The 15869-nt window shown below is 40.3% G+C and overlaps 1 protein-coding gene across 2 annotated transcripts in view; it reads right to left on the bottom strand.

Annotated features, from left to right (window-relative positions):
• Positions 1-12931, bottom strand: part of LOC101742434 (proline dehydrogenase 1, mitochondrial) — a 34475-nt gene extending 21544 nt beyond the window's left edge. The window contains exons 1-3 of one of the 2 annotated variants that reach the window (XM_012697012.4): positions 12599-12931; positions 969-1090; positions 25-111 (exon numbers count right to left, since the gene is read on the bottom strand). In XM_012697012.4, coding sequence (XP_012552466.1) covers positions 25-111; positions 969-1090; positions 12599-12805 — 416 coding nt within the window. In that variant the 5' untranslated portion in view covers positions 12806-12931. The remainder of the gene's footprint in view (positions 1-24; positions 112-968; positions 1091-12598) is intronic. The other variant, XM_012697017.4, reaches the window with a different exon arrangement.
• Positions 12932-15869: the final 2938 nt, after the last annotated feature.

Below are 15869 nucleotides of genomic sequence, written 5' to 3' on the forward strand. Positions count from 1 at the left end.
ACCTTTAATACACATTATTTTTACCTGACTTCACGTTTCTCTGCCTCCTCCTGGGACAGGTCTTCCTCAACGGAGTAATCCAAGATCGACTTGACGCCGAAAGAACGGAGCCTGAAATGGAAAATCGGTTTTAGGGCTGTGTTGAGTGTGCCTTATGTCATAATCATCAACATAGAATTATAAGTTGATGATCTTATCGTTTAAGGCGATTTCCAATATAAGTATAATAAACGGTCAAACACTTTTATACGAAATGATAATACATACGAGTGTATCGACACACCTGATGTTTACAAGATCCTAGACGAACAATAGAAATCTATCGCCTCTCCGGCAGAAATAAGCGGAATGGTAGTACCTAGCCATTCGGGCTTATAACACACAACTATAAATTTGAACATTAATGTAGAATAGGAATGGCAACACATAAAATAAAACTCCCACTATTTCAAAATCTTCTGTTATAATAATAATTTAAAAATTAATTAACACTCTTATTACACCTTGCTCAGTTTTTAACCGTCTTCGCCATCTTCCAATTCTCTCTCATTCTGTATGTCATTCTCTTTTCCCTTTCTTTCCGTTTTCTCTCACTCACATCTTAATGCTCCGTTCCACACTCTTTTCATACGTTCCGTTCTTACCAATCCTACATACCATATACATTTCGATCTGTTTTTAATCATTATCATCATATAAACATTTACTCGTATTATAAACAGATACAATGTTGAACAGATACATTCATTGATTATGAACAGATTAAATCTACGCTAGGCAGCGGCTTGGCTCTGCTCCTGGCATTGCTGAAGTCCATGGGCGACGGTAACCACTCACCATCAGGTGGGCCGTGTGCTCGTCTGCCTACAATGGCAATAAAAAAAAAAATATTTATTTAATTTTTTTTTAAAATAATTTAAAGTTTTTAATTTTTAGTGTTAAATTTCTCCAAGAACCGCTGTACAAACCTTTCAATAGTCGGTCGGATTTTGTTCTGGTCTTCCCCGGCTACGAACTGCCCGTAGAAGGTTGCCTTCATGATGGCCTCGAAAAACCTCTGGCCGACCACTTGGCGGAGCCTCTTCATCAACTAGACGCAGGAAGATTATGACGTAAGATTATACACTTATATGCATTAAGTAACATAGTAATCTACCTGATGCTCTTTTTCTCTTAAATATAGTTACCTATTATCTATACTATGTTCATCTAACCTGTAAGCGAGCTTGGAGAATTAGCTAACACTAGCCCTAGCAAGGGCAGGGCTTCGCTGAATCTACCACCACTGACGCTCTCACGTTTGTTTCCAAACATTAAGGAACATAACAGGTAACCGAAAAACAAAGATAAAATCTCAAAAACATCGACAAAATATAAAGATTATAACGGGCACATCTCTATTTGTTACTCCTTGTGGGTCTTTGAGGGGTACGCATGCGGGCGGAGTGGTAGAGACGCCGCCTGCGGACCACGAATCTTCCAGAAAAAGTTAGTGCTTCAGTCGATATAGACTAGTGCTTAATTGTGTTTCAATTACTTATCTTTCAAGTTCATTGTTAGTTGTTCACGCATCATTAAACTTAGTCTGTAATCGTTTTAATTCGTTATAAGATTAGTTTTTTTTAAACAAATACAACCATTGGTCGTTTTGTCTTTTATTTTCGTTATAACATTTTGGAAATTGTATTTTTCTTTTCTTTAATGTCTCCATAAATAAAAAAACAGTAGACAAAATTTGAAAACATAAAATGAATCTAAGCTTATGAAGGGCGGGGCAGCCGTTGTAACTATACTGGAGACCTTAGAACTTATATCTCAAAGTGGGTGGCGCATTTACGTCGTAGATGTCTATGGGCTCCAGTAACCACTTAACACCAGGTGGGCTGTGAGCTCGTCCACCCATCTAAGCAATTGGGTTTTTTCTGAGCGTTATGACATTTCTTTTAGCGGTCAACATTGCTGACATCCATTAGCAACAATAATCACACATAAGGCGAGTCGCACGCTCGTATGCCTCCCCCAAGGTCAATTAGAAGAAATAAACCTAAATCTTGAGACCTAACCCTGGTTTTAACAATCGCCTCTTAAACACAGCTAAACGGACTCGCCTCTGTGTCTTTTCGCAAAATCGTATTGCGCAATCAAAACACATTCTGATCATTAGTTTACGGTACGTTTGCGCTCCGTGGTCGCGTGAGATTTTGTCGTTGACCTTGACAGAAATAAACGATCACGCTCCGAGATGTTAGTGTACGTTTTCCTATTTTATTATTTTCTTGATCACATAATGTTTTGGAGAATTTCATTTCGAACCATCCATGATCTAATCTGTGGAGTTTCAACCTTCCGCTAGTGAGTGATAATTAAAACAAGAGCTTTACAAAAATAGCACTTCGATAAAGCGGCACGACACGAGAACCCCCTCATCGTGGCCGCCGGTAACTACATTCCCGATCCTGCGGAAAGAATGGAAAAGCAGTCGACGTCGCCCAAAACACGTCGCCTCGGATCCTCCCGATCCACTAACGTTGCTTCTAGGTACTTCAAGCACCGGTCACCGATCTCGTCGAACCCGTCGCTTGCGACGAAGGGCTCGACGAGTAAATTAACTCTCAGACATAGCCCACTGAGTTTCTCGCCGGATCTTCTCAGTGGGTCGCGTTTCCGATCCGGTGGTAGATTCTGCGAAGCACGGCTCTTGCTAGGGTTCGTGTTAGCAACGTCGTCAGGCTTGAGCCCCGTGAGCTCACCTACTAGTTAAGGTTACGCTGGAATAGCCTCTCAAGTCTACCAGCTTAGTAAGGAAAAAAAAAACAAAAATAGATGTTGAGAGACAGAGAGGAAGGACTATAGTGAATATTGATGTCAAAGTTCGCGGGGTGGTATCCAGTATGATGCGATGTTTTTAGTGTGCGCTTCACAGTAAAGGGGAATCCCCTAATTTTTTTACATGTATAAAATATGCAAAATTTTCAATATTAGATAACAGGGCGTGCCGCAATCGGATGGGCAATAAAACATGAAATAAAAAAAATCGCACTCCAGATTACGTATATTAATTGAAGACATAAGGGGATTAAGGGGTTAAATACCATTTTTAAGAGTTTTGAGGTTTTCCATTGAATGAAGGTGTTTTATTTATTTTATTTTATTTATTTATTTATGTACACACAGAAAAAAAAACATAGTACAGAATAATAGGAAAATTATGTACAAAGGCACTTAGGTGTTATGTGCCTATAAACCATAATAGACCTTAAATATGCGTATTGAAAGGCTATTTTTAGAAATTACCATCATCCACTCATGTCTTCAATTAATTTTGGCAAAACATAGAAATTTTACGTACACAAAAATTTCCAGAACAACAAATAACCACTTATATTTAACGCGTTACCCACGCACCGAAAAAAACCGTCCGGTTTTATTTATATGAATAAATAAATCACCAAACTACTTAGTGATAATATTAAAACGTATTTGTTGACTGGATTAGCACGTGCTCGATTCGTGTGTGATTTCCGTGTTGGCAAAATTTGACAGAGATCGCGTAACGTGCTTAGGTGATTTTTAATCTTGTCCGACTTTTTGTGCGCAAAAAAAAACTCAATACATAAAGCCTTAACAAGGGCGAATCAATACATAATTGAATATAATAATAATAAAGCCTTTTATTCGGACAACAGATATATTTCTGCATTCAAGTCATCGTGGCCTAAAGGATCAGACGTCCGGTGCATTCGTATCTAGCGATGCAACGGTATTCGAATCCCGCAGGCGGGTACCAATTTTTCTAATCAAATACGTACTTGACAAATGTTCACGATTGACTTCCATGGTGAAGGATCCGGAGGACCTCTTGTGAGTCCGCACGGGTAGGTACCACCACCCTGCCTATTTCTACCGTGAAGCAGTAATGCGTTTCGGTTTGAAGGGTGGGGCAGCCGTTGTAACTATACTGAGACCTTAGAACTTATATCTCAAGGTGGGTGGCGCATTGACGTTGTAGATGTCTATGGGCTCTAGTTACCACTCGACACCAGGTGGGCTGTGAGCTCGTCCACCCATCTAAGAAATAAAATATATATATATATTCAAATGTATTTCTTATAAATTTATGAAATCCAATATTAAAATGTCTTATACGAAGTGTAATGTATAATTAAACCTGCTTCTACGTCATTTCTCGCGTTTTCCTATTGTCATCATATTATTTACGACGTAGGTACTTCCGACGACACTCGAGAGTGATTCTTTGACATTTGAACATTGTGTTACCCACCGTCCATCCAATAAAACATTTAATTCACTAATAAGAAGAATTACAATAATAAGAACTAGTGGTCCCACAGTAGTCGAAATTCGACTATAATTAATTGGAATTGTAATTTTGTACACGGTTATGATTGTATTTTATACTTCTATAATCACAAATTTCGCCAAGACTACACTATAAAAAATATTAACAAAGGCAAACAATATTTAATCCATTCTCAATTTGACAACAGACGCCAAGAACAAAAGTTTGACAGTAAATATAGGGTAGGTATGCATGCGTGTGTACGTCAAATACATGGTATGTAGTGTGTGTAATGTTTTCTTTATTGATTTAATGTATTTTTTATTCATAATTTAAAAAAAAATATTAGCATTGTGCACTTCTTCTCTATATTCTCTATAAGTGTGGAAAATTTCATACTCCGCCCGTCCGCGCAATTTTCGTAAAAAGGGATACAAAGTTTTTGCTTCACTTATTAATATATATAATAAGAATATTCATTCAACATTGACGAAGTTACAATCATTACATTAATTTGAGTTCATATGAGCTTTCCCGTTTGCGTTTTATTTATAACCAAAAGCAAATAATATGATATTTCGTTTTGCTTGTTCTTTGAAAATGACGGGTTTCCTTTTAATCGTTGATTTCTTATCTAACCCCTCTTGGGGTGGTGGAATTTCCCAAAACATCCCTCCTTAGCGACCGCTCGCAACATAAAAGGTATCAACTGGGAAAGTTTCCATTTAAAACCCGGTGCCTTGAGTTCTTCGATAAATGAGTTATCAAAATGAATCAGCTATGTATAAATGAATTTTTTTTTTAATTTTCATTTGAAATTATAAATTTAAATCCGACGAATAACAAATAAGAGTTATTTATATATTTTAAAACCTGTTTCTGTTATTTATTGAATCATTTTGCGAAACTCAATTCTTTTTTTTAAAAGGATATAAAATATATATAACTACCAGTTTTGTGGTTCCAACCATTTTGCCGGATTCAATAAGACTCTCGTTGATTTTTTTTTTATTGCTTAGATGTGTGGACGAGCTCACAGCCCACCTGGTGTTAAGTGGTTACTGGAGCCCATAGACACCTACAATGCAAATGCGCCACACACCTTGAGATATAGTTCTAAGGTCTCAGTATAGTCACAACGGCTGCCCCACCCTTCAAACTGAAACGCATTACTGCTTCACTGCAGAAATAGGCGGGGTGGTGGTACCCACCCGCGCGTACTCAGAAGAGGTCCTACCACCAGTAATTACGCAAATTATAATTTTGCGGGTTACATTTTTATCACACGATGTTATTCCTTCACCGTGGAAATCAATCGTGAACATTTGTCGAGTACGTATTTCATTAGAAAAATTGGTACCCGCCTGCGGGATTCGAACACCGGTGCATCGCTCAACACGAATGCATCGGACGTCTTATCCGTTAGGCCACGACGACTTCAAAATTTACATTACGAGCCGTACCAAAAAGCCCCAGTCATTTCACTGAACAACCGATTCTGCTATTAAACTTCAACAAATTAAAACGTGTGCCTGTTTTTCATCGGTAACAACGACGAAGCCGCGGCGTACAAATCTAAACACAGATTCATTTTATTTTCAATGTCACATAAAGCCAAGGTCGACGTGCCAAAACCAGTTACAATGATGGATTCGTTTTCGTCGAAATCGTATCGCTATACCTCATAGTAACTTAAATTAGTAACTTAGTAACATTATACCAACGTACATCAGGGACGTTAAAAATACCAAAATGTTTAGTATGCATACCATTTTATGGATCTTTCAGAATTTAAGACTCGACTATGCCTTACTGTTAATTTATTGTGTGTATGTAAGTATATTGGAATATAGATCATATGGTGATTTCATATTGTGTTTAACGTTTATATATATTTATTGTATGTATGTATTTTCTTTAATAATGTGTTGTTAATAGTACACCTTTTAGCGATAAGACCGCCTATTGTACAAACGTATCTACCTGTTGACTGTTTTCTGATGTTAATTGTGTTTTGGTGTGCAATAAAGTATGTTCTCTCTCTATCTCTCTCTCTCTATGCCTTATCCTTGCAAATGTTCACACGAGCCGTTCTTCTTCTTCATCGGTCCCCACTGCTGAGGATCGCGACCACATATGACTTTCCTCCATAGTCTTCGGTCATGGGTGGCATGGATCGCTGGGTATATACTACTACCAACCGCTCTCTTAACCAGATCTGACCATATGGGCTTGACCGGCATATAACCGGGTGATGGAAAAGCGCATGTTCCCAAATTATTTTCAAAGATATCACATTTAGAGATTTTTACTGGTGGAAGGACCTCTTAGAGTCCGCGCGGGTAGGTACCACCACCCTACCTATTTCTGCCGTGAAGTAGTAATGCGGTTCGGTTTAAAGGGCGGGGCAGCCGTTGTAACTATACTGGAGACCTTAGAACTTATCTCAAGGTGGGTGGCGCATTTACGTTGTAGATGTCTATGGGCTCCAGTAACCACTTAACACCAGGTGGGCTGTGAGCTCGTCCACCCAACTAAGCAATTAAAAAAAAAAGTAACAAACCAATTAAGTTGTGCTGTTTTTTTTTTTCAATTACCACCTTTCTGCTTCATCTATACTTCAGAGTAGGTGACTTTCTAACGTGTCTAATATTAACGGTCAGATTTTAACACGATCTTAGGAGACAAAACGTGATATCAGCCTTCTCACTACTATTGATTATTTGCAACGGCCATTTAGTGTGTGTACTCTGACATTGTAAATTAATATCTTCGATCTTTTAGTACTGTTGAACTCTGTACACATCGTGACCACTCCAATATGAAAAGGACCATAACCATACTGTTATAGGATAAGCTTGGCTTAAAAATAAAACACAGATCGCCCTTAATAACTTCGAAATAACCGTTGTAACGCAAAAATTAACAGGATTATTATATAAATAAACTATCCTGTTAAAAAAAAAACATCAAAACTAAAACTCTTCATAGTACCGTCTTTAGTTACATTTTAGTAAGCAAAAACGCTTGCACGTATTGCCCTATAAGTGTCATGTATCAATTCACCTGGGATACCTGATACTTTAACTTATTATACTTAAGACTAAATAAGATAAGCTGTCAGCTATGTTATTATATATACATACAAGTTTCCGCCTGTGCGACCTTGTAGGCAACAACAGTAGAGTCTCTCAAAGTTTTGTTCTCAAATTTTACGTCTGTGTGCTTAGTGCGAGTTTTTTAACGTTCTCGATAGCGTAAAAGTTAACTCATATTTGTATGGAGTGGGATCGTTTGCGTACGTTTGCCGCTAGGGGCGCTGTTCCACCTGCATACTAAATTGGGTTAACTTTTGCGCTATCGAGAACTTTAAGAAACTCGCACTAAGCACACTGATTACTTAGTACACGTAGCTCAACGCGACTCGTCGCTCATAACATGTTTACATTTCGCCTTTTCGCATTAATTAAAAGAGTACAATTTCCAAAAATATTCGAAATTGAGTTAATATGCGTAAACATTTGGTATCAGTATTTGCCGCCGCGAAAGAAACATACGGCCCGCAGTAGAAAAGGGTCTTAACCCATGCATCAGCCCGCTGAGTTTCTCGCCGGATCTTTTCGCGGTTTCGATCCGGCAGTAGATTCATTCGCGAAGCAGCTGCTTTAGAGTTGTTAGGTCTCCTTTGGCGGTACTCGGGCAGTTGTTGGCAAATCCCACCCCTCCTAGCTGAGCCTTTGCTCGCCCCCCTGTTCCGGTGAAACTGGAAAGGCCCCTGGGCCAACAGTAATCCCGAAAAAAAAACAGGAGAGGCTCTATATTAAGAAGAACAACTTCTACATTCATTTTGTCGTCTCAGTGGCCGTGGACAGCACTTATCTCTATGCGAGCCTGGAGCCTTTATCTAAATTTAATTTAATGACAAAGCTAAAATTAATGTTTACGCCCAAATAAAGAATGTCCAATTAGTATGTTTTATTTTTAATTGCCCTTGTAGGCAGACGAGCATACGGCCCACCTGATGGTGAGGGGTTACCGTCGCCCATGGACCTCAGCAATGCCAGGGGTAGGGCCAGGCCGCTGACTACCTATGAATATTTATAATGTTACTATAGGGATATGCTCTACTAAGGGCCGCGGAGAATAATTCCGTTGACTACACATTTCGTTACAGGGAGAATGAGAATTCAAAAATTTCCACCCAGTCTATTAAAATTCTGATACAAAAATGCTATTCAAATTAGTTGTTACCATTTAATTTTAAAGACCGCAATTAAACACGTTTTTCTAAAGTAAATTTCGTCGAAGGCTAAAAAAAAAAGAATCAACAACGACTGTTTAAATTTATTCTAACGTAGTATCTAATTTAAATTTGATAACAGCGGTAAGTAACAATTTTTTTGTCTGAAAACATTGGCACGAACGATCAAATTTATTCACGCAAGCATGTAAATACACAAACATTATGATAAAGTACTTCGCGTAGAAACGAGACTGTCGACGATTTGCTACCAGAAGGTTCTTGGTTACTTTGGTCACATCACTCGGCGGCCACCAGACAACCTTGAAAGATTAACTGTGGTGGGCAAGGTAGAAGGGAAAAGACCCGCCGGCCGACCGCCAAACCGTTGGTCAGGTCAAATAACTGCGCTCACTGGACTCTCCGTTACGACCGCCCTGAGAGAAGCCGAAAACCTAAGGAAATGGAAGCTGATGGTACAAAGAGCCACGAAGGGCTTTCAGGGACACGACCTTCAGCAATGAAGTATGCGACTAAGAAGAAGATGATAAAGGTCTTATCATTGTGTGTGCTTTTTGTTTTCCTACCTAAATTGATAGCCTTGAGAGGCTGTCAGCGTAACCTAAAAGTCGGAGAGCTCATGGGGCTCAAACATGACGGTGGTGCTAACACTAACCCTAGCAAGAGAATTGCTTCGCATGATTCTACCACCGGATCGAAAACGCGACCTATTGAGAAGATCCAGCGAGAAACTCAGTGGGCTGTGTCTATGGGTTAATTCACTTATCGAGCCCTTCGCCGCAAGCGACGGGTTCGACGAGGACGGTGACCGGTGCTTGTGGTACCTAAAAGCACCGTTAATGGATCGGGAGGATCTGTAATGACGTGTTTAGGGCGACGTCGACTGTTTACCATTCAGTCCGCAGGATCGAGAATGCAGTTACCGGCGGCCACGATCACAGGGTTCTCGTGTCGTGCCGCTTTTTCGAAATGGAGTGTAGTGTATGCGAATAGATTCTTATCATCATCTATTATGACCTTAACTATGACTATGACTGGACCCTGTCACGGGTCTACGAATTCGTCTCCGATCAAAAATGAAATCTCGGAACGAATTAATTGGCATTTGCAGTTGTTTCCTCTTTTAGATATATACCGAGGATACATTTAATCTTTAAAGTTTGGTGGTAGGACCTCTTGTGAGTCCGCGCGAGTAGGTACCACCACCCTGCCTATTTCTGCCGTGAAGCAGTAATGCATTTCGGCTTGAAGGACGGGGCAGCCGTTGTAACTATACTGGAGACCTTAGAACTTATATCTCAAGGTGGGTGGCGCATTTACGTTGTGGATGTCTATGGGCCCCAGTAACCACTTAACACCAGGTGGGCTGAGAGCTAGTCCACCCATCTAAGCAAAAAAAAATTAAAAAAGAAACATTCGTATTGATCCAGGATAGAGTATCCAAACTAGGCCCCTTATCCTACAATGACCATAGTAAAAACGTTAGAAAGAGGTAGTGAATTGTTATACGGACCGCGAAGAGGGAGTGGAGGACCGCAAGCATTCATAGTATATAAAAAAAACCTGTTTACAGTTCAGTCGATGCGTTTATGCTCTACTTAAATCCCCGATAGCTGAATCAATCTTTACGCGGTTATCAACGAACTTCTGTGTTCAATACAGGCACTTAAATGGCAATTAAAATAATGTTGTGACATAACAATGTTTCAAGTTTCTAGTATAGTTTAAGTATACAGTTTTTTTTATTTATTGCTTAGATGGGTGGACGAGCTCACAGCCCACCTGGTGTTAAGTGGTTACTGGAGCCCATAGACATCTACAACGTAAATGCCCACCCACCTTGAAATTTAAGTTCTAAGATCTCAGTATAGTTACAACGGCTGCCCTACCCTTCAGACCGAAACGCATTACTGCTTCACGGCAGAAATAGGCAGGGCGGTGGTACCTACCCGTGCGGACTCACAAGAGGTCCTACCACCAGTAAAAACGAACGTACGACGCGTCCTTATCAATTAATATCTTTGAATAACATAAGCATCGAATAACAAGAAGTTCTGCGTAATCGAAATTCATTTTTACGTCTCCGTTTTCGAAACACCAAACAAAATACTGTTCCTTCAACAACAAAAAAGAAATTAAACATAATATGTAACATATAGAATTTGTTTTATACCCGTTGGCAATTTAACCGGCATCAATTCTAAAGTTAAATAAAAGTTGTAACATCCTGAAGTCGTAACGATAATAAAAAGCTACGTAAACACAATTCGATATTCATTTGCTAAGGATAAACACGTGTGGTATAAGGAGATTAAATTTTTCGTACCCGCAAACTACTTAGAGCGAAGACACCCCGTCCCCCGCGTCACACGAAACCGTTGACCCCGTCAGCTGATTTTAGCATTGATACGTTCGTTGCTTGCTATGCAGAAAACGTCGGCAACGTAGGTATGTATATGTTTCAATAGCGATGCTTAAGAGCTACAGACGCTGCTACCTGTCTTTGTTGGGTTCTCTACATCCGGTGTTCGAACAGAACTGGTTCAGGCGAGTCGATTCTGATAAATCGATTGCTAACTAAGGGCTTTAGATCGTCCAAGTTGACTCCGAATCAAATTGAAACAAGAAAGAGCGTTCCAATAAAATTATATTTTAACTATTCTTGATCCGAGTTTTGTGTTGATAGCCAGTCGAATTTTCAGAGAACCTATCTTATATACAAGTTCAGGTCAGCTATCCTTTCGGAATGTTGGCCAAACTAGACGGAATTTTACTACCGTTGTCCATAAAAATTGCAGCGTGAATGAGAAAGGTACGTAATCGAAGTCTATATACAAGTTCAGGTCAGCTATCCTTTCGGAATGTTGGCCAAACTAGACGGAATTTTACTACCGTTGTCCATAAAAATTGCAGCGTGAATGACATAGGTACGTAATCGAAGTCTATATTGCAATGGAATAGCCTGTTCCTTCTTGTGAAGCAGAAAACATTATTGCTTCATTGCAGAAATATGCAAAACATTCAGCCTTAGATCACGCACCATCATCAGATAAGTAAATAATTATTTCTCGTAAGAAATACGAAGAGTATACGAATAGTGAAGTTTTTGCAGAAAATAAAAATTATGTACAATGTGGTAAGTCTTTTAGTACTTTTAATGGGTTCCTGTAATCTGAAATAACTCGCTGAGCTGATCCCGTGGCTCGGGAGTATAGTCAAGATTTTATCAAGCCCCACAATAGCAGATTAGGTATTGTGGGGCTTCGGTATCGGTAGGCAGCGGCTTGGCTCTGCCCCTGGCATTGCTGAAGTCCATGGGCGACGGTAACCACTCACCATCAGGTGGGCCGTATGCTCGTCTGCCTACAAAGGCAATAAAAAAAAATTAAAAAAAACATCTGCTCATCAGCTCAAACTGCATCAAGTCAAGGTTTTTGTTTTAACCTTTTCAATGTTAAGTCTAAGACTAATCACTGTATCATACAAAAAACACGAATCAGCAAAAAAAAAGCATCCGAAACTAATTTGATTTTAAGGATAACATTGTGAGATACATATTACATATACATACCATCCTACAGTCGTGATAAGGTTTTGTTAAATTAAACCTGTTTGCACAATTGCTGAAGACAATCTTCAGCAAACAGAAAACAGTAATCAAATAAAGGTTATAAAGAACGTAATTTTTCCGATCCGAAAGATCGTGGATGAAATTCACTAACCACGTGTTTAATGCGCATTGATTATGTACTATATACTAAGAAAAATTTCAAGTGTATATAGTTTCATCTATAAGCGCGACGTGACAGGGATAATATCCGGGACACGCGGGACAGGTCGGGACGTCTGCCCCCTGTCTGGTACATCCCACCCCCTCGAGAACCACGCATGCGCCGCCCACACCATCACACCCATTCATCTGTACCACCCATTACACAACTACCGGCTACAAAAAAAACCCTGCCATCTGCCATCGCTCGAAGGACACGCCGGTCTTAAAACGATCTCGCATTACGTAAAAGTCAGCTGGCACTAACCATGTCGTTGTTCTCTACGAGCCAGTTCACCGAACATATTTGATAGACGAAGTAGGCCCGGACTAGTTCGCTGGTTTTCTTGCTCTTGAACGCGTCTTTCGGACTGTTAAAGGTCAGGTCGAGTTCGTCCCGCGATGCCGGCGAAGGCGTCGACAGCACCCTCACGTTGCGGGGAGCGTTCACAACGAGTCGTCTGAGCAGAGCCATGGTGGAAGCTCCGCAGTACGAGATACACGACACGCGTCCGTCAGGCCCGGCTGACAACTGACAACTGACACTGACGCTCGATACCGAGCCGACTGCGCACGCAGCCGATCCAATTTTAAATGCACGGAGGTGTGTCTCAGACGGACGACGTCATTGGATGTGAATACGCGCTGGCCGAGCTCGCGGACTGACGCACAAGGGCACCGACCAGGTGCGAATTCCTCGGGAAGACACTGCAAACCCGTTTCTGGACTGCTTTTGTGGCGAAAACCTAAAGCGTGCGTTCGCAGCGAGGAATGAATGAGACAAATACGACCGGCGAACAATAACTCACGAACGATGGAATTTAATAGCGCGTTCCATAAAAAAAATAAAACGCATCTATAATATATGCAACACAAAATTCTCATTCAATTTTCCGTTGTAGCGTTTTTTTTTTTATTCCTTAGAAGAGTGACGAGCTCACAGCCCACCTGGTGTTCAGTGGTTACTGGAGCCCATAGACATCTACGACGTAAATGCGCCTCCCACCTTGAGATATAAGTTCTAAGGTCTCAAGTGTAGTTACAACGGCTGCCCCACCCTTCAAACCGAAACGCATTACTGCTTCACGGCAGAAATAGGTTGGGTGGTGTTACCTACCCGTGCGGACTCACAAGAGGTCCTACCACCAGTACAATGTTCTATCAACAACGCTAAAACTGAGACTCCCTTTTGTTCCCCGCTTATGTAGTTCCGCTTCAGAATTCTAGGAAAAGCTATTTTCCAGCGGACTCTTACGTAACGTCGGTTACGTGGTATGTAGTTCAACAACCGAAGTGACCTAGAAAATGTTTCAGATCGCGTTCGAGCACTACACTACATAACTATAAATATTCCGTCGCAGCCAACAACAATACTCCGTTTATTTAATACGGTGCAAGTAATATTGCCTGTTTACCAGATTGTATATAACGTGAATTTTGCTGCAAGTTATTAGTGAAAAGTAATTAGCGTATTAATTATTAAAGGACCAAATTGTAGAACTTCAGTACGCATCAAGGTATTTTAAACACGGACTGATGATGCATGATAAGGAACTCTACTTTCTCAAGGTGGACAATAGCGTTGACGTTGTGGCTATAATAAGTTCCAGTAACCCCTTAAACAGCCGTAATGCATGCACTAATATAGCACACTTGAAAACTCCTTGAAATCGGTCCCAAAATCAAAGTCCTATCACCATCCGTCCTACTTCTGCGGCGAACCAGTCTTGGCTTCCAGCTTGGGAATTTCGTTATTCAAAGCAATTGAGACTTCAAGCATTTGTTTCTCATCCATATATTTCCTTATTACCTAGTACTTTCCGATAAAAACTACGAGGGCACGTAAGAATACAAATTTTTACCAATTTCCTCTTCTGACGGTTAGTTACTGAGTCATGCTTATGTGACAAACGTATAAACCGGTTAGTAATTTTATAACCAAGAAAAAATATACCAACGCATTAATTGGCTCCTAAGACTGTCAGTTTCGCGAGTAATCATCACGCTATATCTAATTCTATCACTGCGAGGTAATTTAATAAAAACCCAAAATATGTTATTATTGCTTAGATGGATGGACGAGCTCACGGCCCACCTGGTGTTAAGTTGTTACCGGAGCCCATAGAAACCCACAACATAAATGCCGCCACCCATCTTGACATGAGAATTCTAAGGTCTAGTTTTTACAGTACAACGGCTGCCTCACCCTTCAAACCGAAACGCATTACTGCTTCGCGGCAAAAATAGACATGATGGTGACACCAAAGCGTCCAGCTCACTCTTAACCCCACGTTCTCTCTATCACCAGTAATTACGTTTATATTCCTTCATCGTGAGGTCGTTAGTTAGCACGTCTTGACTTTACATTATACCTAGAAAAAAAAAAAACTGCGGGATTTTAACACCAACTTAAGTACACAGAGCGTCGTAACATTTAGGCCACGGTGACTATAAAACTTTCCGACATCAATAGAAATATCCAAAACAGAACGATTAGTTTTTATCAGACAGACAAAATCGCATCTGACTATGGTCCAAAGTGCAGTGACGACAAAAAAGCAAGTCAGAGCAAATAATGCTTACCTTTGGCCAATGTGACGCATTTATTAGTAACTAGCTGCAACCGTCCGCTTCGCTGGGCATTTAAAATTAACATTATTATTCCTCACCCCCGCAAAGATTCATTAACGCCCCTTAACTGGTGTAGGGAGTCCAACACTCATATAAATATTAGCCTATCCATTAAGCACATGTATTTTCTACACGGATACCAAGTTTCAAGTCAATCGGATGCATGGTTCAGTTGTTATAACGGAACATCCGTAAAAACCACTGTAGATTTATATACAGGGTGGCCCATAAGTCCTTTGATATGAAAAAAAAATTATTAAAATAAAACTAATTACATTATGAATTAAATTTTTATTTACATAAAAAGCTTAAAAAACGGGAATTATTTTTTGAAAATAACATCTCCTAAATGTAATCCGTTGCGATCACGGCACTCTTGCAAACGACGTCTAAAATTGTCGATGACTGCGCGGCACGTCACTGCTGAAATGCTTGTCATTTCTCTGCGGATGTTTTCTTTTAGGGCCTCAATTGACCGCGGGTTTGTGTCGTATACTTTAGCCTTAAGGCAGCCCCACAAAAAAAAATCCATCGGGGTCAGATCTGGACTACGTGGAGGCCAGGAAATGTCTCCTCTCTTAGAGATAACTTTGCCAGGAAAAAGTTGACGGATAACGGGCATAGCAGTGTTAGAGGTGTGAGAAGTGGCCCCATCCTGTTGAAACCACGTCCTGGCATTAAAGCCTGAAAAGTTTTGCAATTCTGGTATGAAAAACTCTTCGATCATAGCCACATATCGCTCCGACGTAACAGTAACTGCGCGCCCTCTGCCATCCTCAAAGAAGTAAGGCCCTAGGATACCATGGGCTGACATAGCGGCCCAAACAGTCACTTTCGGACTATGTAAGGGCTTCTGATGCTTAAGTTTTGGATTGATGGGGCTCCAATAGCGGCAATTTTGTTTACTA

Source organism: Bombyx mori, chromosome 16 (genome assembly GCF_030269925.1).
Source record: "Bombyx mori chromosome 16, ASM3026992v2".
NCBI lineage: Eukaryota > Metazoa > Arthropoda > Insecta > Lepidoptera > Bombycidae > Bombyx > Bombyx mori.